This window comes from Cyphomyrmex costatus, unplaced genomic scaffold (genome assembly GCF_001594065.2).
Source record: "Cyphomyrmex costatus isolate MS0001 unplaced genomic scaffold, Ccosl1.0 scaffold158, whole genome shotgun sequence".
Classification (NCBI taxonomy): Eukaryota; Metazoa; Arthropoda; class Insecta; order Hymenoptera; family Formicidae; genus Cyphomyrmex; species Cyphomyrmex costatus.
Window position 1 is genome coordinate 297,191 of NW_017275587.1, and position 26,613 is coordinate 323,803.

The 26,613-nt window shown below is 32.4% G+C and overlaps 5 protein-coding genes across 6 annotated transcripts; 2 read left to right on the forward strand and 3 right to left on the reverse strand.

Moving 5' to 3' along the window:
- Positions 1-1,127: 1,127 nt before the first annotated feature.
- On the reverse strand, positions 1,128-3,328 carry Scox (Synthesis of cytochrome c oxidase). The gene is made up of 4 exons (XM_018536682.1): positions 3,195-3,328; positions 2,014-2,383; positions 1,716-1,921; positions 1,128-1,432 (listed from the first exon to the last, which is right to left on the reverse strand). The coding sequence occupies exons 1-4, from the start codon at positions 3,261-3,263 to the stop codon at positions 1,250-1,252; spliced, it is 828 nt and encodes a 275-aa protein (XP_018392184.1). The 5' UTR covers positions 3,264-3,328; the 3' UTR covers positions 1,128-1,249.
- Positions 3,329-4,729: 1,401 nt separating this feature from the next.
- Pfdn1 (prefoldin subunit 1) lies at positions 4,730-6,279 on the reverse strand. Its single transcript, XM_018536683.1, has 2 exons — positions 6,161-6,279; positions 4,730-5,276 (listed from the first exon to the last, which is right to left on the reverse strand). The coding sequence occupies exon 2, from the start codon at positions 5,226-5,228 to the stop codon at positions 4,848-4,850; it is 381 nt and encodes a 126-aa protein (XP_018392185.1). The 5' UTR covers positions 5,229-5,276; positions 6,161-6,279; the 3' UTR covers positions 4,730-4,847.
- A 526-nt stretch (positions 6,280-6,805) lies between these two features.
- LOC108771417 (nuclear RNA export factor 2) lies at positions 6,806-9,043 on the forward strand. Of its 2 annotated transcripts, none has more exons than XM_018536697.1 (2): positions 6,806-6,819; positions 7,354-9,043. In XM_018536697.1, the coding sequence occupies exon 2, from the start codon at positions 7,393-7,395 to the stop codon at positions 9,022-9,024; it is 1,632 nt and encodes a 543-aa protein (XP_018392199.1). In that variant the 5' UTR covers positions 6,806-6,819; positions 7,354-7,392; the 3' UTR covers positions 9,025-9,043. The 2 variants fall into 2 exon arrangements, with proteins under 2 accessions (XP_018392199.1, XP_018392198.1); XM_018536696.1 differs by having other exon boundaries at positions 6,813-6,891.
- Positions 9,044-9,239: 196 nt separating this feature from the next.
- Positions 9,240-16,812, reverse strand: IntS1 (integrator complex subunit 1). The gene is made up of 13 exons (XM_018536748.1): positions 16,644-16,812; positions 16,088-16,569; positions 14,721-16,010; positions 14,470-14,645; positions 14,253-14,405; positions 13,488-14,165; positions 11,622-13,412; positions 11,143-11,457; positions 10,588-11,053; positions 10,241-10,365; positions 9,930-10,120; positions 9,505-9,777; positions 9,240-9,410 (listed from the first exon to the last, which is right to left on the reverse strand). Exons 1-13 carry the CDS (start codon positions 16,810-16,812, stop codon positions 9,295-9,297), a joined length of 6,225 nt encoding a protein of 2,074 aa, XP_018392250.1. The 3' UTR covers positions 9,240-9,294.
- A 1,623-nt stretch (positions 16,813-18,435) lies between these two features.
- LOC108771414 (vesicle-fusing ATPase 1) lies at positions 18,436-22,828 on the forward strand. Its single transcript, XM_018536692.1, has 10 exons — positions 18,436-18,515; positions 18,760-18,848; positions 19,692-19,916; positions 20,115-20,742; positions 20,854-21,078; positions 21,263-21,562; positions 21,722-22,012; positions 22,116-22,300; positions 22,375-22,533; positions 22,711-22,828. The coding sequence occupies exons 1-10, from the start codon at positions 18,504-18,506 to the stop codon at positions 22,826-22,828; spliced, it is 2,232 nt and encodes a 743-aa protein (XP_018392194.1). The 5' UTR covers positions 18,436-18,503.
- Positions 22,829-26,613: the final 3,785 nt, after the last annotated feature.

Below are 26,613 nucleotides of genomic sequence, written 5' to 3' on the forward strand. Positions count from 1 at the left end.
ACACACACACACACACACACACACACACACACACACACACATATATATACACACATAAATAGTATAAATAAATAAAAGCAACTTGTTAAACCTTAATACGACTGTATTGCACGTCATAAAACTTTGTTATCAGCAATCCTATTTGCAACTATGTTGTACTGTAAACATCGTGTAAACATTAAAACGCTTTTAAAGATACTTAATTTCAAGTTTGATTTACTCGAACGTGCTTTTACTCCCTGTTTCTTGCTTCTTATCACTTTTTAGCACTTTCGTTTATTTTTATCTCTTATCCCGTTTCTTTATTTTTTATCGCCCGAGACAAATATTGACTTTAGAAAAGACAAAAAACGTGTTACAATAAATATGATTATCGATAGAACGGCAAAAAGGAAAAATAGCAAGAAGACAAAAAAAAGAAGCAAACAACACATTGTAGATCTTTAGCATTTCGAATGCTATAAAAGGGGCTTTTTACAGAATAAGCCTAGGTACCATCCCTTCATTTCTTTTATTCATTTGTCATAAATATCCTATAATAGATTATTAGTGTGAAAAAAAACTATTTTAAATGTACAACAATATAACTGAAAATATTCAATATTCAAATCCTAGTTTCTAAGAGTAAATATGTTTAAAAATATGTATGAGATAATAAATGTTGGCAAATTTCTTATTAAGGGAAGCATCGACAGTTATCTGACTTGACGAGTGTTATCAATTTTAAGATAAAAGCGTTTTGTTCCGAAAATATATACGTTTGATTAAACATTTTACCTCGAAGCTCTCTCATTACATGTATGTAAATGTGTATATACTTGTATTAAGATTGACAAATATGATGTACACAACTTACACAAATCGACTTAATGTATAAATTGAAATATATTAAAATAATTTTTAAAAAAGAGATAGATATAATAAATGTTTTATTATCTAGCTTATATGTACAGTTTTACGACCTATTTTTAAAGCATCAATTAATTTCTTTTATATTCACAACGTTTAATGCATTAAAAAGTTTTTTATTTATATCTCTATATCTTATATATACATGTATGTGTATTTATTTATTATATATCTCTATATCTTTTATATATATATATGTGTGTATGTGTATATATATATATGCGCGCGCGCGCGCGCGTGTGTATGTGTGTGTGTGTGTATAATATTAATTATACTATATGCACATTTTCTGCAGTAGAATATTGACTTACATTATTTGTACATAGGAATGTCGTAACGTTTATAACACTCCCTTGATCGGCAATGATGGAAACCAAGAAGAAGTATCACCCTTTAACTGGTCATATTTCAACTTATTTACAACAACACTAGTTACGATCTTTTCTACATCATGCGTTTGCCCATAATAATCCACGAACAAGCCTTCTGGATCTATCAAGTATATAATAATTGTGTGATCCACCTAGAAAAAGGAATTATAATGTCGTCAAAACACAGTTGTTACTAAAATTACTTATATAATCCTGTGTCCGTGAGTACAGCATAATCTCGGTATAATCCAGTTACCGATAAAGTATTTCTCTTTTTTTCTCATGAATTTTGATATTTAATACCCTCCATAGATTAAATATAAACAAAGAACTCGGATAAAACAACCAATTACAAAAGTGTAAATATTTAAGGAGACACAAAGAAAATTATTAAATTGCAATTGTTAAATTACTTCTAATTCATAATATACTAACAATATAGTCCTCATCCTGGTCTTTAGGCCCATTACTGTAGTAAACTCTGTATGTCTTGCACGTTTTTCCAACTTGTTCAATACTGCCAGTAAGACCAATGATCTTGTCGGAAAATTCTTTCAGGTACTTTTCGACAACAGTAGATGTATCTCTCTCTGGATCCACTGATATGAAAATTGGTTGTATCTTGAAGTTGTGTTCTTTCTCTGAGAAACAGAAATCATATACCCTCTATGAACCAAATGCAAAACTACAAGAGTATTTTAATTATTAAAATTGACTTAAGTTTAACACTTACCAAGAGTGTTTACTACATTTGTCATCTTTTCAATTTCATCGGGGCAGACATCTGGGCAATGCGTAAATCCAAAATATATCAACAACCATTGCCCTAAGAAATCATCAGATTTCACAGTTTTTCCCTCTGTATTCACCAACTCGAATTTGCCACCAATCTTAGCTTTGCCCAACTCCCGTCTTCTTTCTTTTGCTATATTCTTATCTTTTTCCACTTTAAGGTGATGCAAATATAATATGAGACCAGCACCAACAACACCAGAAACTGTTAAGCTTTTCCATGTAATTGGAGATTTCTTTTTTATTTTTATAGGTTTTTTGGGTAAAATAGACTGTTGATTTAATATATTTGAAGTGTTTATATATCTAAACTAAATAAATAAAAAAACTATTAATTAAGCCTAAAGAACACTTTGTAACAAATAAAAATATATATTAAATTAATAACTTTAAGTGCATTAAGTTAAAAAGATTAAATTATTTAAAAAAAACAATAACATTAAATATAAGATCTATATATGCATACAGTGAATACGAAAAGTATTTCTTACAGATGGGATTTTTAAAAAAATGTTTATACTCTGAGGCTTAATTTTTCATTATCTGGTTAACTGGTCAAGCTTAACCAGATGGTTTATCGATGACATTATTATACAAGAAACAGATAAAACATGAGAGGTGATCAGAAATATCTTTCATTTAATAACACAAGTCAATAAAAATGTCATTCTTTTAAATTCCACGAGTAACAAAAATAGAACAATATTTATGTTGACTTGTAGACACAATTAATTTAATGTAAGGTACCTCCAGATTAAATCTACTCTTAAGTTAGCCAGAAAATGACAATTAAGCTTTAAAAGTTTAATTATGCGAATACTTCTTGTGTGTTCAAATAGTACAATTTTTTATTTTTGCTTATTATTATTATTATTAAGATAATATATTTTCATTATTACATCTTTTTAGATAAAATAATTTCGAGAAACGAACATATATTATATTTATTGTTAATAAATTACTAATTAGTGTTTTATATTTTCTACACAAGACCTTTCTAATAAAAAAATCATTCCAGTACAAGTACTTTCTGCATTCACTGTAAAAAATATTATCGTTGTTTAGAATATTGACGTGCTTAAATATTGTTATCTTATATTAATAAACTTTTCGAAAGATTACCTTTGTAAAAACATTATGAACACTTCTATTTAATGACGCAATAGATTTTATTAATATCGACGTCGACATTATGTTGCACAGATAGAAATTTAATTTTAGTCAAAAAGATGTTAGGTTAACCGGCTCTACACCGCCATTTAATTTAGACAGATAAAGCAGACAATCAATCGATACTAGCATTTATTTTTTGTGATATAGGAACTAGATATCCATTCTGCGTGGCGAAACTGTCGATAAAATCATAGTGTCAAATCAAGCCTGGGAAGATTCGAACCAAAAAATCGTGGACATTACCGACACGACCGTAGACATTAGCTACATAGTTCAATGTCCACGTTTTGTGGACATAGAGGCGCTTCAAAATAAAGTAACAGCTAAATCCGAGCATGGCCGCTCTCAGGCTTCTCTCTGGTATTATAATATAATAATTTGATAATATCTAGTAATAACATTTGTTATCTCATGTTGAATTAAGAATAATTAAATCATATACTTAGCTTTACTGGTATTTATTTTCCTACAAATATTTATATATAAAATATATAAATATTATATAAAATATAATAAATATTTATAAGAAAATGTTTTTATATCCATTAAGGGCGACTGTTACCAACGCCGATTAACTTAACGACGATTAGTCCATTGGAATTGACCAATCGCGTCTGTCGTCAAAACTAAATGATAAATGCGATTGCTCAATTCCAATGGACTAATCGTCGATTAAGTTAATCGGCGTTGGTCAAAGAGGCCCTAAGGGTCGACAGGAGTGACCCAGAATCCTCTAGTCGAAGATGAATTTTTTATTCCCAAATTACGGCTAAAATACTGGATGGATCGCGTTTTAATTATGATATTCGTAATTAGGAAAGGCTCCTGAAGGCTCGTACAGAGCTATTTTTTTGTAAAAAAAAAAGCATAAAAATATTTCTAGTCTTCACGGGAGTGGAATGGATCACTCCTGTCGACCCTTAACATTTATATTTTAATAATTTATTTGAATTATAATAAATATAATATACAGAGTGTAAATAAATATGGAAACAAACTTCAGGAGCAAGTTTTCCTTCAAACATGAAAAAAAATTCACATAAAATATATGAATATAGCAAATCCATTATTATTGATATACAACTTAAAACGTTTATTAATAAAGCTCAGACACAATCTCGAATCTCAATTCGCTAGAAAAGACAAAGTATATAATGTAACACATCATTATTTATTTATTGTCTATTCTGCTTTTATGAAAATAATAAACAATAGAATAGAGTTATAAAATAAAAAACAATTTTCTCAATATATTTCCTTTAAACTATAAAATCAAAATGTTTATTTAATTATAATCGTTTAAATACAATATTGTTTCTTGTATATTTCTCTAACAATTTTGATTAAAAATAATCGAGTTAATTTAACTCTTGCATCAATCTGTTGATCATTAACGATATTTTATTCCACATACAGTATATAAAAAAAGTCACAATTACAAAAATATATGAACGTGCAAAACGTGATGTCAAACCAACATAAATTATAGATTTGTTACGATATATATTTACAGATACATATTTCAAATAATATTCCGAAAGATTCAAAAGATATTGATGAGAAAAAGCTGAAATAGCACATTCACACATTGATACGCGAGTTTTAACCCGAAGTCTCCTTGCTCTGTTTTTGTTGAATCATTTCTCTGATTTCATTTTCGCTTTCCTTCAAACTCCGCTGTAGATACGTTTTATTATTCTCTAGCGTCTTGATCTTTTCATCAGATGTTTTTGTTCTACTATCCAAATTCTCCTTAATGTTGTTCATATTATCTAGGAGGAACATTCGACCGACAGACTCATACATTCTTGTATCCTCAGGTAAGCTGCTAATTTCCTTTGTGGTGAGTTCTGCTCGGTGCTTTGTACGCCGTAATTTCTCGATTTGTATATCAGCCAACTTTAATTTTTGCTTAGTATCTACCATCTTCTCTTGCAATTTTGAGAAAGCTTGCTTCAATTCTTCGTCCAATACTTTCGACATATTTCCTCAATTATCACAATATCTTCTTTCTCTCTCAATGGATAAATCCTGGAAATATTTAAATAAACATTTGTATATATTCTATCAATTACATTTATTCTATCGATTACATAATAATCTTTATATCAACAAATATACAATTGTATTATCAATTATATGATACAATTGTATGATATAATCAATTTTTAATATATGTGTAAACTAATATTTTGTGCATTATATTTATAGCACTGACAGAAAATAATTTTTTTACTTTTAAATAAATAGAAACATATTCCTAAAATATAATCTTACAAACTCTCTTCTTTAACAAAACAACATGATGTGGTTCCAAAGAACAGGCTAGTAAAAGTATAAACAAATAAACGGATTATAACTTACTATCAACCAAGTTGACTCTCACTAGTCTGTTCCTTAGAACCACATTATGTCATAATAGAAACAATGTCTTTTATGGATAAAATTATAGAACTATGTTATGAAAATATTTAAATGCAAAAATAAAATTTGTATTTTATTAATTGCATTTGATTTTTATACTAATAGATATATAAGTACTTATTGCCAAATAAAAGATTAATTTTTAATATATATTTAATTTGATTATATTATTTAATATATAGACTAATAATTTAAATTTTATGTTTATATAGTATTGACAGAAAATTATCTTATTTCAAAATAAGTAAAGACAGTGTCTTTTATGAATAAAAAATTTAAGTAAATTTTTTCTATAGGACATTTTTATTCTATCAATTGCATTTAATCTTTATGGTAATAGGTATATATTATATTACATGCAGCAAACATTTTTCTTGTATACATACATATCAATTTTTAATGTATAGCTTAACACTTTATGCTATTACTTTGATATAACACTGAAAATTACTATTTTCAAAATAAGTTAAATAAAAAGTTTAACAGCTTACCTCAAATTTCTGCGACGTCGTGAAATTGATTATATTTTCTTGTATGTCTAATCCTAACCATATACGTCAACAGCAGAGAAACCTGAGAAAGGCCTTTTTTCCTTTTTCTTCTTAGTGCCCCCTACTGCCTTTTTCCTGTCAAGCTGGAAACACAATTACAGGCAACAGGAAATAAGAAGCCGTCCAATCAGAGCTCTGAGATATAAGTTCGATATTAGGTGCATCCAGAAGCAAACCCGCTCATTGAACTGATTCATCTAATTGGTCTATATTTTAGAATCTAACGGAATATGCCAATCAGATGAAAGAGCTCAAACGCTTGTTTTATCGATAATACAGGCGGGTCCAGCATCACCTTAATCACCATTCTTTCTTTTATTAGAAATATTTATTTCTTATTAAACCCTTTACATTTTTTTTAATTAACTTTTTAATTCCATGGTAAGAATGTTGGACCCGCCTGTATTATCAATAAAACAAGCGTTTTTGACGTTTTCGTTCCTGTCAAACCTCTTCGCAGTAGTTTCACAGAATAAAAATTCCTTCTCCACGATTAAAATATTCATGCTAATGTATCTGCCTCTGGTTTATTGTGTCCAAAACTTTCTAACCTTAATTACAATCGAATCTAACCTAACCAGTAATCACAAAAGTTGTTTGTAAGTAGAGTAAACACTCCATATTATAAACAAGAGAAAAAGTTTACTACAGCAAATACCTTTAAAATCAAAGTAAAGTTTGTAACAAAATATTGATATTTATTAACCCAATATCCGAGAATGGATTGAAATGGATTAAAATGGATTCAAATTTTCAGAAATACGGATTCATGAATGTTAAAATGAATCCCTTTCAATCCGAATACGTTTTTATTCATTTATAAGAATTGCATGGAGCATATCTATATACATTTCAATCATAAAATAATATTAGCTTTTTCAGTGCGTTTGTGACCATAGTGAATACTGTTCAATTCATAGTTTTGAATAGGAAATGCAGTTTTTCAATCCAGTTGTATCCAATTGAATCTAATTGAATCTAATTGAATTTAATTGAATCCACAAAAAAGTATTCGCTATTTAAAAATACGAATTCGAATAGACAAAATCCAATCCATTCTCGGATTAATTATTGTGTAGTCGTTATATATCCGTTGTAACATTATTATATTAATTGGATAAGTTGTGATGTAGATAGGTTAGGAGGAGCCGTTATTTCTCGCAATACAAATAATGGCATCACCAACAAAATCGCCGACAGCATCAACGACAACGTCAACAACCAATCAAGCGTCATGGGAGCCGCATCGGATTACGTATATCAAGCCGACTTTCGATATATGTGAAAAGGCACTTGCAAATCGTACAGATCTGTGGCACAAGTTCATCGTCTTCGACGGCGCTGTGTATAGGCGAACCGATGTCCTGCGCGCCATTGTAATCACCTGTGAACCAGCACTCCTGATACCGATCATGTACACCATCGAGGACAAGAATAAGAGCACGTTTCTCGCAAAATGTGCCATTAACGCCATAGAGAATCTAGTGAAGCAGGGATTGACTATAACGTTGCCCAGCGGTCAGGATCTGTATATAGATATTGTATTGGGATTTCTTGGTGCAAATGAGCTGCGAGTGAATACAAACAAAATCATAGCAGATGCCCTGCAGTGTAGGTATGAGCCGATGAGAAAGATATTCAATCTGGATGACTTCGAGAACGAGAAGGCTTTAGGCTCGATATTCTGTCCTATTTCCATACCAAAGATTTTCGATCTAGTTTTGCGCTGCAGCAGGACAAGTATGAGCATCCGTGACCCTCAACAATCGAAACTGGCTGTCCGTGAATTGAGCTTGAGATACAACAAACTCACAGCTGTCATTCTGTTTGATAAGTTCTTCAATTACCACCTGACCAAGTTGGACTTGAGGCACAATCAAATCTTGGATGTGGAGTATCTACGTTATTTCCATGAGTTCAAAATAACTGAACTTTGGTTGGATGGAAATCCATTGTGTACAAAATATACCAACTCTCAGGATTATATACAAGCTGTGAAGAATGTTTTCCCATATTTACAGATCTTAGATGGGATTGTCATAGGAATGGAGAATAAGTTTGTACCAAGCATCCAGAGTTATTATCTAGGCAATGGAACAAAGATTCCTCTGATCAGGCAATTTGTCAAGCATTTTTTTATGCTGTATGATCAAGATGATAGAATAGTTATGCATGGCCTATATGATAAAAGTGCGTTCTATTCCATGTCGTTAGGTAATAATATAACGAATCATATACATAAAGAGATTGTTAAGACATTTTTTATGAATAGAAACTGGTATAAAATTTCTGATTGTGCCAAGTGCCATGAATTCCTATTTCGAGGACCTGAAAAAATAATCACTGCTCTTCAAAAGCAACCACCAACAATGCACTATCTTAAAACGTTTTGTATTGACTTGTTGTATGAAGAAGATAATTATATAGCTGTTTCTGTGCAAGGTCTATTTGCATATCGACTATCAGTCTGTCCACCCATGATGTTTAACAGAACTTTTATTATTATACGAAAAGAAGACAATGAATATTGTATTATTAATGATATGTGTTACATTGATGGTACAGCCCCTAATGATATTAAGGAAGTGAAATATGATAAAAAAATCGTGCCCAAATTTATTCCAACGGTACTTAGCGTGACAGAAAAAGAGCAACTGCTTAGATTTTTACGTGAACTTACTACGATGAACATTCGATACTGCTACAAATATCTTCAGAATGCAGAGTGGAATATAAAAAACGCAATTACTACTTTTATGAAGAATTATTCAGTCAATGACGTTCCCTCAGAAGCTTTTCAATAAATGTGTGATTATATTAAATTTAAAGAGAATATATACATTATATATTGTATTTACATATTGGTCATAAAAAATAATACAAAATTTTATTATATTTTCATTTATATTTCAATAATTATATTTACTAATATTTTATAATATAATATAAATAATCCTTTCTTACAGATTAAACATAAACAGATTGGAAGAAAAGAGATAAAAATCTTCCACTGCTTTATTTTAATTGTAAAAAAGTCTTACAAATAATATTTACAAAATTAACAGTTTTAGACATTAACAACCTTGCTGTGTATTTAACAAAGCTATAGTCTTAGTAATATAAGGTATCGTGTTAACATTTGAATTTACACCCAACTCGAACACCTTCTGCAGCAATGGTAAAGCATGTTCTAAAATATAAAAAAGAAAGGCATTTAAATTTGTAAAATTATTATTATACTTTAATATCGAGATACGTAAATCCATTTTATTACGAAATTTTACCTTGCATGCACAATATGATATCAGGTAATTTTTCTAAAGCTGACATGAGAACATCTGCTCTGTGACTGTCCAAGCATCTTTGAAACGCCGACAATATATTAGCGTTTGATGCAGGACGGTGTTTCAATGCTCTAGCTAGTAGACTGTGAGCGAGTGACCTGATATTACTTTGTGGTGATACAAGCAATTCTGCTATATTGTCCGTTATAGGCTCCAAAATTGAAGGTTTTCGCAAAGCCACATGCTCGATTTCTTGAAGCGCACTGAGCACCTCTACAAAGGTGCAATCGTTAACATAATTCTCTCATATAATTAAAAAAAATATTTGAGACTTTAATTATAATAGTTTTAAGTGCACTCTTTTTCTCTAATTGAAACAATTTTATAATATAAATAAAGATGTTTAATAGAATTACTTTTCGTACCTTCACCGTGCAGCTTGGTGAGTGTAACCAGCAGCGATTGCCAGTGTTGCGGAATAGTGGGTTCTGGTGGATGTAGCGCTGGAGTTACGGTGATTAAAATATCATCTATATCTTCTCCCTCTCTCGGTATCGGTATTCCTGATACAAGTGTTCTCAAGGCGGGTACGTTTGAATAATGTACCTGCAACTCACTGTATACACATGTAAATATACTATATGTAATGTTTATATATATATATATATATATATATATATAAACGTATTAAATGTAAATTATTTACAATATACACAGAAAATAGAAAGTAACTTACTGTAAAGCATGTGCATGCTTCTGAAGATATTTCAATGCTCGTTGTGGATCATGTGATACATAGGACTGTAATAATGACACAAATCTGTTCAGCAAAGAGACGAGATCTTTTATATACCCATAATTCTGTAAATAAAATCATATAATGTTAGAACAGTTTGTATTTGAAGGATTAAAAGTGAAGAAGGAACAAAAACATTTTAGGATAACTAATTAAGACTAAATCATTTAATATTCTATCTTATAACGCAGTTTATAAATTAATTTTTTTTAAATTTACGATTACAATTAACAGTATTTTATAATCATGTAAATGTATCATTATAAAAGATATGCAAATAGTAATACCTGAAAACACTGGAAGTAATTTTCTAGAGTATTTTCCAACGCAGTTTCATGTTGCTCGTTAAACAAATGTGGCTGCAGTAGTTCCAATAACCCCATAACTTGATTGAAAAGATTCAAATGGTGGCCGGATCTAAATGTACCGAAATCAAGATAACATCTTCCCATCAAGGAAGATGCCAACATTGGCAATTGTCGCAGGACCAATATAGGATGTACCGCTGCCATTTTTCTCGCACAGAGTTCAAATTCCTGAGACTTGGAATTCCACGCTTTTTGTCTCGGAGTTGCCGCTAGAGCCGTCAACAGGGAGTGGCTCATGCAGTCGAGTACCGAGCCCGTCCAATTGGTTATCCTCGAACCATTGACGAACTTGCTCGCTTGGAAAGTGTTGAGATAGCAAATGACTTTCGGAATCTTCATGTACATATGCAGTAAAAACTGATGCGCCATATCCGCTGAGTCTGCACTGAAAATTAAATATAATAATTTTATTCGAATGCATTAACATGACGAAAATTGTGCACTGCAAAATTTATATCGCTACAAAATTCGTACTCAGTATTATCCATCATACGTTTCGCTAAGTAATTAACCACATTAGGAATCAGGTTGTCTTCGGTGGATATACAGTGTAATAGCAGATCGAGTCTAATATCCATCCTCGCTAAGGCGGCATTTCTGTTCTGTATTTTACAGATAATAACACCTTCAGACACTATATATGCCACTAGATTAAGCAGCTGCCATTCTTCCAACAACAGAATATTCTCAGGAACGTAATGCTTCGGAGTAAATTTGTCTCGGCCCTGCCATAGCTTAGGATTGCATGTCAGAGCCCATAAAAAGTCCAGAACTGCAGTAGAATCATATCTACAAACACATATTATTGTATATTGTATAATATTCATAAATATAAAGAATATATTGATATAATTAAAGAACTTAGAAAAACTGTTATTTGTTTATAACAGAGAATATCATGAACAATTAAAGCAGAAAGATTGATAGAAAAAGTTTAGTTTTGCTCTACTCACCCGTCATCACATTTGTCTAACAAGTGTCCAACACATTTATATAAAGTGGTCCAACTTGCTGTATGCGTCAAGAGCGTCAACAAGTAAGGTCTACAAGAATGAGAGCTCACAACGTTCTTGTCGATGTTAATATGCATCTTCGCCTTACCGAACAGCAGCTTCATTTGGAGATTCGGACAAATGCCGATTAACTCTGGCTCCACGGAGGCCAGCCAATCAATCAGCAAACCCATGCGAGGTTTCAATGCATCTTCGTTACTATCACTGACTAATAATCTCGCCATAGCCTCGACCAGATCATCATTCTTCTGCTGCTTCAAACAGACATCCAACAGTTTACGACCCACATCTTCCAAATTCACGGGATCCGTGCTCTCCAGTATCGAGCCTGGGCTTTCACCGCGGTTCATCAGCATCGACAATTCCGCGCGTTGAGGTGTTTTCGTCAATTGTACGTTAGCAAAATCTCGTAAGATGGATAGAACAGGCGCTTTCACATCGCCTATCAGCGATATCAAATTCAGACACATATTACGTGCTAATTCGATCACATGCTTCGACGTAGACCTTTTAAGCGGTAGCAGTATCACGCGCATTAGTGTGCAAGAGTACTGCGGCATGTGCACAAGCGAGGCCAGGAACTGCTTGACCTGCATAGAGCTGAGAACGCTACATATGTGCTGTATCGCCAGCAGTACCGAACCACTCTCTTTTACACACGATCTCTGCAGATCCTTCGCCAAAGTCTTGTGTAAACGCCGATAAGCATCCATTTTCTGATTCATTGGAATATTTTCGATAAAGAGTCGATTTATCAAGTGAGGTACGTCGGTCTTCACGGAGCATTGTATAACAGACTGCTTTTGCACCGTAGCATTGGCCGGTAACGGCTGTTGCAGATTCTCGATTGACACAACGCTCTCGTCTGGTAATTGCGGTTCCAGTAGCTGCAATACCTGAACGAACACCAGTCCACCTGTAGCGCCTCTTCGATGTTGCACCTCAACTAGTTGTGCCATATATGTTTTATCCAAAACCGCTTCGCCAACAGAGCTGGGATCAATTTGAACACCTGCGTCGAGTGTATGAAGTAGTTTGCTCATTGACGACACAGGTATTCCAAAACTTTGGATAAAAAGTACCAACTGTTGAGGCTCAAGATCCTTTAAGGCTGCGTCAACTAAACGGGGCACGTTACTTCTAATCATTCGTAATTTAAGCCAATCAGGTATAAGTAATGCCTCCTCACTAGTATCTACGAGAAAAGCTTTTGGCTGCTCCGTTAAAGGAAACCATGTTTCCAACAAATTACTAAACAATGGATCGTCCTCGGATGTATCGTATGTCAATAGTATAATCATAGCGTGCACTACCAGAATGTGCATAGTGCACTCTTCGCCATTACTCCATTGAACCAGAATCTGATCTTGACTTTCAGACCATTGGTAATCTTCTCCTCTGGGCGATCGAGCTTTTTCAAGATAATTACAAAAGATTGCCATAAAAGAGTGTAATGTTTGTTTGGTTTGTAGATTATCACTTTCAGGTTGAGGCAGGATAGCCGCAATAATGGTACTACGTTCAACGACCAATTGAGAAATTTCGTTGGCTAAATCAGTCAAGTCAGGCAAGTCATCATCGACGGTATGCACAGCTAGATACGATATGTAAGTGTGCACGAGATCCGGACTGTTCTCAACCTGACAAGCACCACGTAATGCCGTAGAAACTAATGAACGTACCGATAAGAAGTGAGGTATCGACGGCAATTTTCGTAGAAGCCAAGTCTCCCTGAAAAAAATAACATTAATATGTGACACACACATATATACAGTTCCTTTTCCTGAAATATATTTAAAAACATACTTTTCGTTTTCCCCATCCACATCCATACTCTCATCATCAAGTGGTATAGAATCTAGAACCATCTTGAGTCCAGCGATTGCTTGAACTCGGCTACTGCTTTGCTGACTGCTCAGTCTCCTCAAAAAGTATTCCAAAACCTCATAAGCGTGCTGCTGATCCTGATTTGAATCAGTTAATAATGTCTGAAGGTGGGCTAATAACTGCTGCTGCCTGGGCTGTTTTTCGACTGTCTGTGAACTAGTTGACAATAAGTATTCGCAGAGGCATTGCACTGGTAATTGACTCAGAGAACCTTCGCTGTTCTGCACAAGGTCTGCCAACCAAGGCATGCTCTGAGACGAGCTTTGTTGTTGCCTCTGAATAATGTCCAATAAGAAGTCCGGTTTACGTGATCGACAAAGCAAATGACCTAGTCTGTGAGATGTATTTAAAGACTGTATCTGTTCAAGTACGGGCGGTGGTGGTCTTCTAGCAATTCCCATTGTATCCATAGTGATCAACTGTGATAGCAGAAAACTGTTCTGTTCTGATAGCTGGATTCTACTCGACGCTGCAGCCAAATGCGATTCATATTCTAATATCTCTTGTTTTTCGATAGCTTCAACTTGCATTTCCTTCGCACGTTCTTGTTCCATGACCTCCGGCAAAGCCATAGTTGGCGGTGGATATGAGAAATGACTACAAAATGTTTTAGAAATGCGGAATTAGTTATATGATCAAAGTATTTATATACAAGCAACAATCTTTGATAGTTATTAAACTCACTTTGTAATACACATTTCCATCAGTGTCCTCAATATAGGGTATCGTCTCCATCCTAGTGAACCAATAGTGGACGGATTATGAGCGGCCAAAATTAATAACATTATCCATCCTTTCCAATACAGATTAGCTATCGCCAATGTTGGTGGTACATATCTACAAAATAAATACACAGTTGCAACTGTAAAGATAATATATACCTACATACAGAGAGACTTACCCAGCAGGTATATTTATTGTTCCTGGTGGTTGATAAATGCTAAGATCAAAAATAAGTTCAATTATATCCATTTTATCAATTTGTAACATCGGGAAACTCTCCGTCGAATTAGCTGCCGCTCGTCGTATTAATAAATCAGCCAAATCTAAAGTCTCCGAATGAGTAATACCATTCTCCTATAGATAAAAACAAAATGAAAAACTATCTGTCAACAGAATCGTTTTTTAGATAATAAGATTTTAAGCATTTACCTTCGAAAAACCGATCATTAGTAATCTCCACAATGTGCTCTGCAACAAGGGAACATCGGAAACTAGTCGTATATAAAATACTCTATCCGATTCCGGTGGCCAATTGTCCAGTTTATAGTACTGTTCAGGAGACTCCAAGAGCATGATCTTGTGCATTGCATGCAACAGCTCATTTCGTCCAATGGTGTACATCTGCTGTGCTGAATTCTGTAGCCACAGCACAGTCTCGTATTGAATCGTGGCCACGAGATCTTGAAATTGGTGCAGCAGAGCCGCATCTTTCTTATCTGCACGTTGCGACAGTGTTCCTGCTTCCTTTACCTGCGAACTTATTGCCAAGAGCATGCACAGGCACAATAAATCCACTATTGACATAAACATGCGATCCTTAAATTCGAAATTCAGCAACTGTTGAGCTATGTCCGGTCGTTCGGACATTAAAGTTCGAACAAAAGCAATTAGATTGATGTCGTGTCGACAGACACGTACGATTTCCCTGAGCAATGCACGCAATGGTCTCAAGTAATCCTCGCGATTCATCAATAATTCTTGAAAGATCTCTGCAAGCAATTTTGCTGCTTGTTCGGGCAAAATCTGAAACATTATACCCAACATGGGCATATTGTTTGGATTGCGTGCATTCGATAATTCATTGTAGATTGTGTGCTTCAGTATGGTAGCTAAATTCTCAGGATGTAGTCCGATCAATTCCTTGACACCATTCAAATACAGATTTATTACTACTTTCGTCTTCAATCTCATCTTAACTAATTGACTTATGACCTCTACGTCTCTTTGAGTATGAGACGTGCAATTATAGCAAATGTAAATAAGCAGTTCCTGCGCGGGTCTCATCAACTTAGGATTGTGCAGCCACACTTCTAGCCTCGGAACAGCGATATTTCTGATCTCAACAAAACCACACGCCGAAGAGAGCAGCTTTAAGAAATTTCTTGTTATGGTCTCAGCCTGGCGTCTGTTTAATTGCTCTTTTACGGCTTCCAGTACTATTGATTCTATATTTTCCACGCAATGTGCATATCGTGGTCCTACTGGAAACTCTATTTTCTCCTTATCCCCAGATAATGATATCGTTGATGCCCCTGGATCTTCATCGTCCACTGTAGATGGGCTGGGACAATCCCGTTGCATTAGTACTGGAAATTCTGGCTGCAACACAGACTTAGGGGGATGCCTCGTGTTAAAACCCATTAGTATATTGTCAACAAAACCCTTACATTCTTCGTGGTCAACCCATACACGTTCTCCAAGAGCATCCTCAACATATAACTGTAGAAATAATTTTAAAAATCAATTAAAATATCAAAATTATACAATATCAATACAAAATATTGCAAATAAATAACCTTTACAAACACTTCTGGCCAGTTCTTTTTGTCGTGAAAACCTTTCATCAAGAGATTTGCAGCAAGTACAGGAACTAGTGGACTTACTTTAGTCTTGTAGCTATTTTGATTATTAGAATCTCTCCTTAGAAGAGACGATAATGCATGCAATATGCAATCGTTTGAGAAAATAGATGGGCGTATTTTTGCTAAATATAACAAACCCATATAAAGTAAATTATCAGGCTTCCATCTCAGATTCTTCAGTGTCTTAATAGCACCACATATTATCCCAATTACTTTGTCACCTTCATCATTGTCATTAGCCTCAAGTGCCATAGGTACAAAGTCTGCAGGATCAGTGTCTATAACTAAAACCTCCCATGCTTCTGCGCTGGAAGAAGGTTGCCGTTGATGGGAGCTAACATGGGCTAACTTAGGCTTCTTCTGTGGCACATACATAAATGATGATCCAGAAGGAGCTTCTTTCTTTCGATCATTACCTATATAATAATTTATATAAACAATAATTCGCAATTGTAAGAATATTACAAGAAAAAAAAAAGAAGATATTTACCAGAAGATGTAGAACTGCCACTTGATTTGGAATGGATAACGCCTGGTCTGTTTTTAGAATCAGAGTTATCATTCCGTGAACTTTTCGATCCTAATGCAAATAAATCAGAAGGATGATGAGCAATTTTATTTTTTGCTGCTCTACCAATCCCAGTCTTTCCACGCTCCATGATTAATTTTTTTTTCTATATAAAATATTAAAAAAAGTTGTAGAAAATACTAAACAGGAATTATTAAGATATTTTATATATATTTAATAAATAAATTTAGCACTTATTATAATAAATTTAACAATATAAAAAATAATATTCAGAGTTTGAATATTAATTAAGAAATACTTAAGTCATACTTTACTGGCAATATATACGAAATTAAAAGCTAAATGTTCTAACCTAAAATTTTGTCTCAATGTTTAGAAATTATTTACACGAAATAAATCTTCATCAATGTCGTCGGCGGTAAGAATACATTCTTATGCTGATATCATCTTCCTAGATAGAAAAATGAAAAATTTATCGTAAGCTAAATGGTTTAAATCAAACAACTACATTTCAACACGTATCAAAACTCAACACAACAACGATTGACATAACCGTGTGGCACTGTGAATCTGTTTTGTGCTATGTTACACTTTCTTGCACTTTTTGACTTAAAAAGGAATCAGGGTGCCGTCCGGAAACGAAAAACGGAATCGATAGACCGAGCAGTCATCATTTAAATACATATTAAATACATGAACGTATATATATATATACTATATAAATATATATATATATTTTTGTAACATATATTTTAAATAAAATTACTTTAAATACTACCGACTGCTGACTGGTATGACGTATATTTAAAACTATCGCAGTTAAAACTATCACGAGTTAAATTAATTGTAATATATTACCATGAAAAATAACTGGTTATTAATTAAAGATGCCAGTACAAAGTGAACATACATAAAGTGTATGTAACTTTCGGCCGATTTTATAAAATTATTTCAAATACTCTCGGTGCTGACTGGTACGACGAATATTTAAAAATAAAGAAACATAAAATAAGCTTTGAAAACTTATTTAAAATAAAAATTATCTTTTTTACTAAAAACATATCGAACATAATAAAAGGCTTCGAGGAAAGATGAATTCTTTGAGGGAACGTAATATAGACAATGAAGTAAGTATATAAAATAAAATACGTACACAAATTAAATATGATTACCTTAGTTATGTAAAATTTGTGAGAGGTATGAATTGTATATATTTAATAATTAATTACAAATCTTATAATATAAACCTAATTAAGGTAAATGTCCCAGTTTGCGACCATGACCCTGTTTACGTTACGGTCGAGTATGGTTCTTCAGAACTCATAGTGGATGACACTTTCGTGAAAAATATGTACGAAATCAGTCGCTCAAGTTTCAATTTTAAGGGGCCTTATTCTATAACTTTTAATGACTGCAATGATATCGTTACATTATCATTGCGCAGGTTTTGTATACCAAAAGTAGCTGCGCAACGATAATTTAACGATATCGTTACAGAATAGGTCCCTAATGCTTCTGCCCCTATTTCACGTAAAAAGTTGTCGCTGTAACAATTTTGCGACAAAAGTTATCACGTGACCTTTTTTGTCGCTGGAACGGCCAGTTTCAGCGCTCGTGAAAAGGCACCTTTTCAGAATTAATATTTCTGGTGGGAGATTTTAAACGCAGCGCAGCCGCAGAGGGCGACTGCTCGCTCTTTCTCTCGCGCATGACCGTGGTCAACTTTGCCGCATCAATATCATAGGTGCAGAGAGTGTGCGGACACGGTTGCGCTACTGTGTCGTAGTGCAGCCAGAATCTGTTGTTTTCTCATCGTAAGACATGTCGAAGATGGTGAGTACCGTGAAGATCGTGAGAACCAAGCGCGGGTTTCGTCGCCGTCGCAAACGGGCGATGCCACCGGGAGTTGTCGGTCTCACGGATAAAAGCACGTGTCAAGCGCCTCCTTAGAAATCCGCGCAATCTGCTCCGCACCATCGTCCCTCCCCCTTCGAATCGAAGCCGCATCAATAACTCCCCTTCGTCAAGCTTGTTGTCTTGCATAAAATATGAGATAACGTAATTTTGTATGCTTCAGCGGATGAAAGCAGTGAGGTGTCCTACGGATGAGCTCAGCCTCTCCAACTGTGCTATTATCAACGCCGACGATTTCCCTGACGATGTCAGGTAAGAATTTGCGATTCGACATTTGTATTATAATTTTTTTCCGCATATGATTGTCTCGCCATATGATTGTCTCTAAAATCGATTAAGAAATTAAATATGTATATTTATTCAGTTTGTAAATTAACACATATTTGTGCTACATATGTCACCTTTGTCTTAGGATTAAACCTGGGTGAAATATAAAAATAGGCTGAGTGTTAAGAAAAGTTATTGATTATACAAAAGAATTTATTTTAAAGAATATTTTTATTTTAAATTTATTATATAATTTATTAACATATTTTAAGAGAATGTATTATATAATTTTCATATTATAGTTATCTTATAAATATTTAAATTATTAGAATCAATTATAGAAATTTGGGTTAAGTTAGTTTATAAATTAATACATTTTTTTAAGTATATAATATAAAATGTTTATCTATATCTTTGAAGCAATCTTGGAATAAAAAATGACCTGTGTTAAGACAACAAATTATTTATCTCATTATTTATTTTTATAAATAAAATATACATATATTTTAAAATAAAAACTAAAGCATTTTATAATTTTATTAACTTATATAAACTGAATTGAACAAACTAATATTTATATAAACTTAATTGTTTTATTTCAAAATTCTTCAAAAATGGGAGGTTTATTAAGTTTAATTTGAAAAAATTTATTTGAGCAGATATTAATTTAATTTAATTTCTTTAAAAATTTACACATATACACACACACACACACACACACACACAAGTTTTTTATAGACTACATAGAATCATGTATATTTTTAAATCATGATGCAATAAGTATAGTGATTAAGTATAGTAATTAATTTGTTCTATTGTCTGTTATAGACACGTTGAAGTAACTACAGCACCAAATTATCATTTTGTGTTTACTGTGAGAACACACCATGAGATTCCACGTGGCACAGTTGGCTTTAGCTTACCTCAACGAAAATGGGCAACATTGTCTCTCAATCAAGAGATTGAAGTTCGACCATATAATTTTGATCCAACTTCTAATACAGAATGTTTATGCAACATCGTTTTGGAAGCTGATTTTCTGCAGAAAAAAACGTATGTTAATTGGAAAAACTATATATTACACATGTATGATGAAGACTAAAATATTTGTATGATAGTTTATAAGATATTTCATGTAATTAAACGTAATTAAATTTATACACAAATTCAAAGAATTTGGATTTGAATACTACAATCTTTTATTAGTTTTTTTAAAAATTATTATTATATTAATATATTGTTACTCCCCAGTGTCACTTTGGAACCATACAATACGGATGAAATGGCCAAGGACTTCTTACTACAGTTTTCCGGACAGGCATTCACCGTGGGTCAGCAGCTGGCATTTCAATTTAAGGATAAGAAACTGCTTGGATTAAAAGTCAAAAGTTTGGAAGCTGCTGACTTGTCAGCCATCAGTTCAGGGCAAAGTGCAATGCCTAAGAAGACAAAAATGGGACGTTGCTTAGGCGATAGTATAATCCAGTTTGAGAAGGCAGAAAACTCAAGCCTGAATCTTGTTGGACAGTCTAAAGGGAAAGCTGTCCGACAGGCGATTATCAATCCAGATTGGGATTTTCAGAAAATGGGTATTGGTGGCTTGGATAAGGAGTTTAGCGCCATTTTCCGAAGAGCCTTTGCATCCCGTGTTTTCCCAACGGAAATTGTCACTCAATTGGGTTGCAAGCATGTAAAAGGAATTTTGCTATATGGACCACCTGGTACAGGAAAGACGTTAATGGCTCGGCAAATAGGAACAATGTTAAATGCAAGGGAACCGAAAATTGTAAATGGTCCACAAATTTTAGATAAATATGTTGGAGAGAGCGAGGCTAATATCAGAAGATTATTCGCTGAAGCAGAAGAGGAAGAAAAGAGGGTAAATAATTTGAAATATATATTTGGAAATAGTATGTATATAAATCGGATGCTCTTTATATGTAATAGGGAAAAAATAATATTGAAAGAATAATATTGTAAATTTTTTTAGCTTGGACCAAACAGCGGACTTCACATAATTATATTCGATGAAATAGATGCCATTTGTAAATCTCGAGGTAGTGTTGCTGGAAACACGGGAGTTCATGATACAGTGGTTAATCAGCTTCTTGCCAAAATTGATGGTGTCGAACAGTTAAATAACATTCTTGTTATTGGTATGACTAACAGAAGAGATATGATCGATGAGGCTTTGTTAAGACCTGGCAGATTGGAGGTAAAAGGATTTATTTAATAAACAGTTTTTGTAAGCTGAATGTACACACACAAATGTGAATATGAACAGAATGTTTTTAGTGTTCAATTCGCGTTTAATTCAATTCAGTTTGATACATCTTAAAATATGTCTTTTTATTTGTTATTTAATGTTTTAAGTGTATCTTTATTTTCCATGCTTAAAGTTGCAAATGGAAATTAGCTTACCAGACGAACATGGACGGCACCAAATTCTTAATATCCACACATCTCGAATGAGAGAATATAAAAAAATAGCGCCTGATGTAGACTTGAAAGAAATGGCCACTTTGACCAAGAATTTTAGTGGTGCAGAGTTGGAAGGTTTAGTTAGAGCAGCACAGAGTACTGCCATGAATCGATTAATTAAAGCTTCTAGCAAAGTAGAAGTAGATCCATCTGCAATGGAAAAGCTTATGGTGTCTAAAAGCGACTTTTTCCATGCATTGGAACATGATGTTAAACCGGTAAGCGATTGAGAATTGAAATTTTTAATTATTTATTGAATAATTATTTTTATAATTACTACTTTTTGTAATATATATTAGCTACTTATTCTCGTCTGTATACTTATTTACATATATAAAATATATAACAGCTAAATATTATATTTTCATATCTTTTAGGCATTTGGTACAAGTGCTGAAGCATTGACTCAATTATTGACCCGTGGAATTATTCACTGGGGAAGGGCAGTGGTTGAAATTCTCGCTGATGGTGGTCTATGCATTCAACAAGCTCGGGCAACTGAAGGATCTGGGCTTGTTTCTGTTCTTTTGGAGGGACCACCAAACAGTGGAAAGACGGCGCTTGCTGCACAAATTGCTAAAAATTCAGACTTTCCATTTGTTAAAGTGTGTACACCTGAAGACATGGTCGGTTTTATTGAATCGGCAAAATGTCTTTCTATACGAAAGGTATGATACAACTTATTTTATATTTCTCTTATAAATTTATTTATAAATACTTGTAATTATATCTTATGTAAAGCTTAAAATAATCGCTATTTGTACATTTTAGGTATTTGACGATGCATATCGTTCGCAACTTAGCTGCATTTTAGTTGATAATATTGAACGTCTTCTGGATTACGGCCCAATTGGACCAAGATATTCTAATCTGACATTACAAGCACTTTTGGTGTTATTAAAAAAATCACCGCCACCTGGTCGTAAACTATTAATTCTATGCACTTCTAGTCGTCGGTAAGATAAAGACTTTTTCCATAGAGGAATGGTGATTTAAAAATGTATTCTCAATAATATATTTCTTTTTGCAGACAAGTTTTAGATGATCTGGAATTACTTCCAGCATTTAATACTATCCTTCATGTGCCTAATTTGTCAAGCTCTGATCATTTGTTAAGCGTGTTAGAAGAAGTTGATCTTTTTTCAAAACACGAAATGATTGCATTGCATGCAAAGCTTCAAGGAAAACGGTAAAATATTAATAAAACCTTTATTAACAATTTTATTAAAACTATATATTTGTATACATCCATTACATATAGTATATAGAGCAAATATTTTGTTAGATATTTTATAATATAGTATATATTTTTATAATATATACTTTATTATTATATTTTTTATCATCATGCATTTTATGATTTCAGAATATTCATCGGTATTAAGAAACTGCTTTGCCTAATAGATATGGCGCGTCAAGTGGAACCAAGTTATAGAATTGCAAAATTCTTATCGAAACTGGAGGAAGAAGGCGGTCTAGAGTAAGATGTATTCCATTTCAAACTGCGTTACTTTTGGTAGTACAGAAACAGAAAAAGTACGAAAAAATACTTTTAAGTGTAAAGTCGATTCAAATTTAGATTATTTAAGTTGAACCGACTTTATACCCCAAAACGAACGCATTCTCAAATTGTAGTAATTTAAATGTAGAAATTTATAGCTTCTGTGTATAAGTTATATAGATATAATCAATGGTATATAGATCTTCTCTGTGTTACAATGAGTTCCCACATAACAGGTAGATCATAGATAATATCAGCTTGTATTGTGATCAGCATATCGGAATACATATAATTAACTTTGTATTTTGAAGAACAAGTACTATATTACTACATATATTTAAACAAGTGTTATCAGTTTTATAAATTGCAAAAATGGATACCATATATTTTCGTATGATATTTTCATACATAAGTATTTTTTGATAATTCAATTTGATTTATCTCTGGTTGACTCTAGTAAATTTATTCAATTTATAGACTTTTAATAGCGTGATAGATTAATTTTGTTAAGCCTGTCGTATTTGGAATAAAATTTGCGACTTGAACAAATATCTAATTGTTGCATAATAATGTACAATTGTATAGTTACTTGCGGAAACATATATATGTGTAAAAAAAATGGAAATATTTAAAATGACACGTACAATATCTAATTTTATTGTAAGGATTATCGGTTGCATTATACTAAATGCATTTCTCTCTTCCTTATATGGCTTATGTATCTTTAATACGCGATTAAATCGATATTTATATTAAAGAAATTGTACAAAAAAAGCAGTACTTATATTTAGCTTTAGTCGCTTAATAGCAAATGATGATTACATTAACGTCGTATATCGTTGTTTAAAAATTCGAAGATAATTCTTCATCTTTCTAAGTTATAATCCTAATTATAACGTAGACAGAAGAAAAAAATTTCTATAAGTAGCTTTAGCATAGAATTGCAATAAAAGCAAAAGAGTATGAGTAAAGCTGGACGTGTTTCTATAGATGTACATGACGTGATACATATTTATTCCAGCACATATATTTTTAAAGAACAGTATCTTGAATGTGTACACAGATTTGTGATTCTAGAACAGTGCTTCCTATTTGTGACAAATTTACTACTTTATTGGAGAGAGAAGTATAGTATGAGAAAGAGTATGTGTGCGTTCTATTCAAGAAATAGTTCAGTATAATGTAATAGTTATTAGCAGATTAAATAACACACATATTAAGCAGTTAGATAATTGATAAAATATTTTTCAGACCACACAACAACACAAACACAACACACACACAAAACAAATACTTTGGGTTTGAGTATACGAGTATATTATTTTATCTTACGATTAATTCATTATAAGTTGAACAATTTATCCAATATTCGATTTGCCAATCATCTGTCAACTCTAGTTCATTTTTTTGGTTGAGAGTCACTCATTAAATATCGCACTATAAGAGTATATTTATAATTTATTGTCACTATGATACAATGGAATTCTTATACATCTGAAGAAGGCTCAAACCAGAAGCCGAAACATGTTATGTATGCAGTTTTGTATCTAAATTTGTTGTTTAAATTATATTTAATTTTTACATATGTAAAAATTGTTCCAATTCTATTTATCAGCGACTTTCGGATTTGCTCTTTATTTTATCCTTGTTTTAACATCGAGAATTTTTTGTTTATTATTATTTATTTGAATAATATTTATCTATCATGTTATTTTTATATGTCATAGGAAAAAATAGTGCATTTGTTTAATTGATCAAATTTTTACTATGCATATGTGTAATAAAAAAAAGTTTATTTCAAATAATATTAGAAAGTAAAATAACTAGAAAAAAGATATTATAAACATGAATATCTTTCTCTTTGTGAAAGATCTCATAAGAAAAATTTATAAAAAGGAAAAATCATTTTTGGGGGAGTGTTAACAATCTTATATGCTAAAAGATTTATATTAAAAAACATTAGGAGACACTGTTCTAGTTTACAATTGAAAAAGCATTATTTATAAGGATATGACAGTTTGACACTTGTCTATAAGATGATAAGTAGACCTTGTGGTATTCTACTTTTAATTATTGAATAGCAATAAACATAGCTATATACCAAGAGTACTTGTTGTTCTCGTATGCCGTGTATTTATTGTTGAGTGTATCTGCGAATGCACATGTATATTATATGCAAGAGATAATGTGCACATGTTGATTCGATGTTTGTCACTACAGTTCGGAGAGAGAAAAATGATAATAGAATAGCCATAAGGACAGCGGAATTTTAGTCAATATCTGTGTCAATAATTCTCTACTATCTGCAGGGCGTATCAATATAGAAGAAAGGAACATTCCAACTGTCGAATGAGACATATTTATTCTGTTACGAGTGATCTCAATGAAGAATAATGAGAAAAACGCGTTATACACATATGTGCTTTTTTTTAGTACGAATTAAGATAGATCAATGATTATGTAACACTGTGTGTCCACGAAAATTTTCCAAAAGTCACGTAGCTTTGTGTTAGGAATAAGCCTTTCCATGATTTTGCCAAGAAATTTAGCAAAGTTAGAATGAGACATCGGATTTAAAATTGATAATTTTAAGGGTACACTACAAGTAGTACCATTTTTAAGGTTCTGATGCCAAATATAATCATGAATACACACACACACACACACACACACAAATGTAAACAATTTTTTCGCGTTAAATGAATTTTTTATTGAAATTAAATGATTGCGCTGTTTTTTTTTTTTTTTGTAATTGATCATCATAAGTTAAAAATTATTTCAAAGATATTTTTCTTTATTGGTGTTCCATCACATGATTTACTAATAAAATTTTTTGTCTTGTTCGTATGGCAAACTACTTTTCAAAGAATTTAAAATGTAAAAAATAAATTTTAGGTGACATATATTAACGCTAATATTTTCAAAAATTCAGCATATTTACTAACATACAGTAGTTTTCAGCTTGATGTTTCTCAAGAAAAGTTGAAATCACGCTCTTCACGCAATTCCATTCAATGAGCTCATTTGCTGCAATACAAAATTCAAATTTGACACGTTAAGTCAGTACAGTATTTGTGCATGAAATGAGGTGCGTGTACATTTATGTATGCGTGTATGTGTGTGTAGATTTTTTATCATATTGATCTCAAAAGATTAAAAATCCCATTACTTGTACTTTTCAAAATTCACAGTTTTAAATCAATACCTCGTTCTTATAAGGTCTAACTTCACAAAATGTCTTGGGGGAAATAATAGAATCGTGTTCTCTACATAATCAAACCCACGAATTTTGGAAAATAAAAATGAAATCAAATACACAGTAAATTTGTTATTAGGATATAATAAGTTATTCCGATTGCAAATTATTAATGAATTCTAATATAATTTATTTATTTTTTTATACAATTGCATTAATTATATATGTTACAGTTTGAGGAATTCGTCAAGCTAATTACATGCATTGTATGCGTATATGTGTATAAGAAATGAATTGTAGGTGTCATATGTATTGCAGACGTATATCATGAAGAAATTTCGCTTATGCAGTATTTCTCGTAATATAATCGACTATTTGTCTCTGTATTAATCAATGTGACCTGCTATCTATGCAAGAGATAGAAATAAAATATTACCCACAAATGTAGGTCTTCAATATAACGTATCGTATATAAAAGAACCAAGTGAATAAAATTAATCTACACGTTTATTTCTGTAACACTCTGCATAAAATATTCCTGAATGTGACAATGGAAGATCAGGCATAATAGT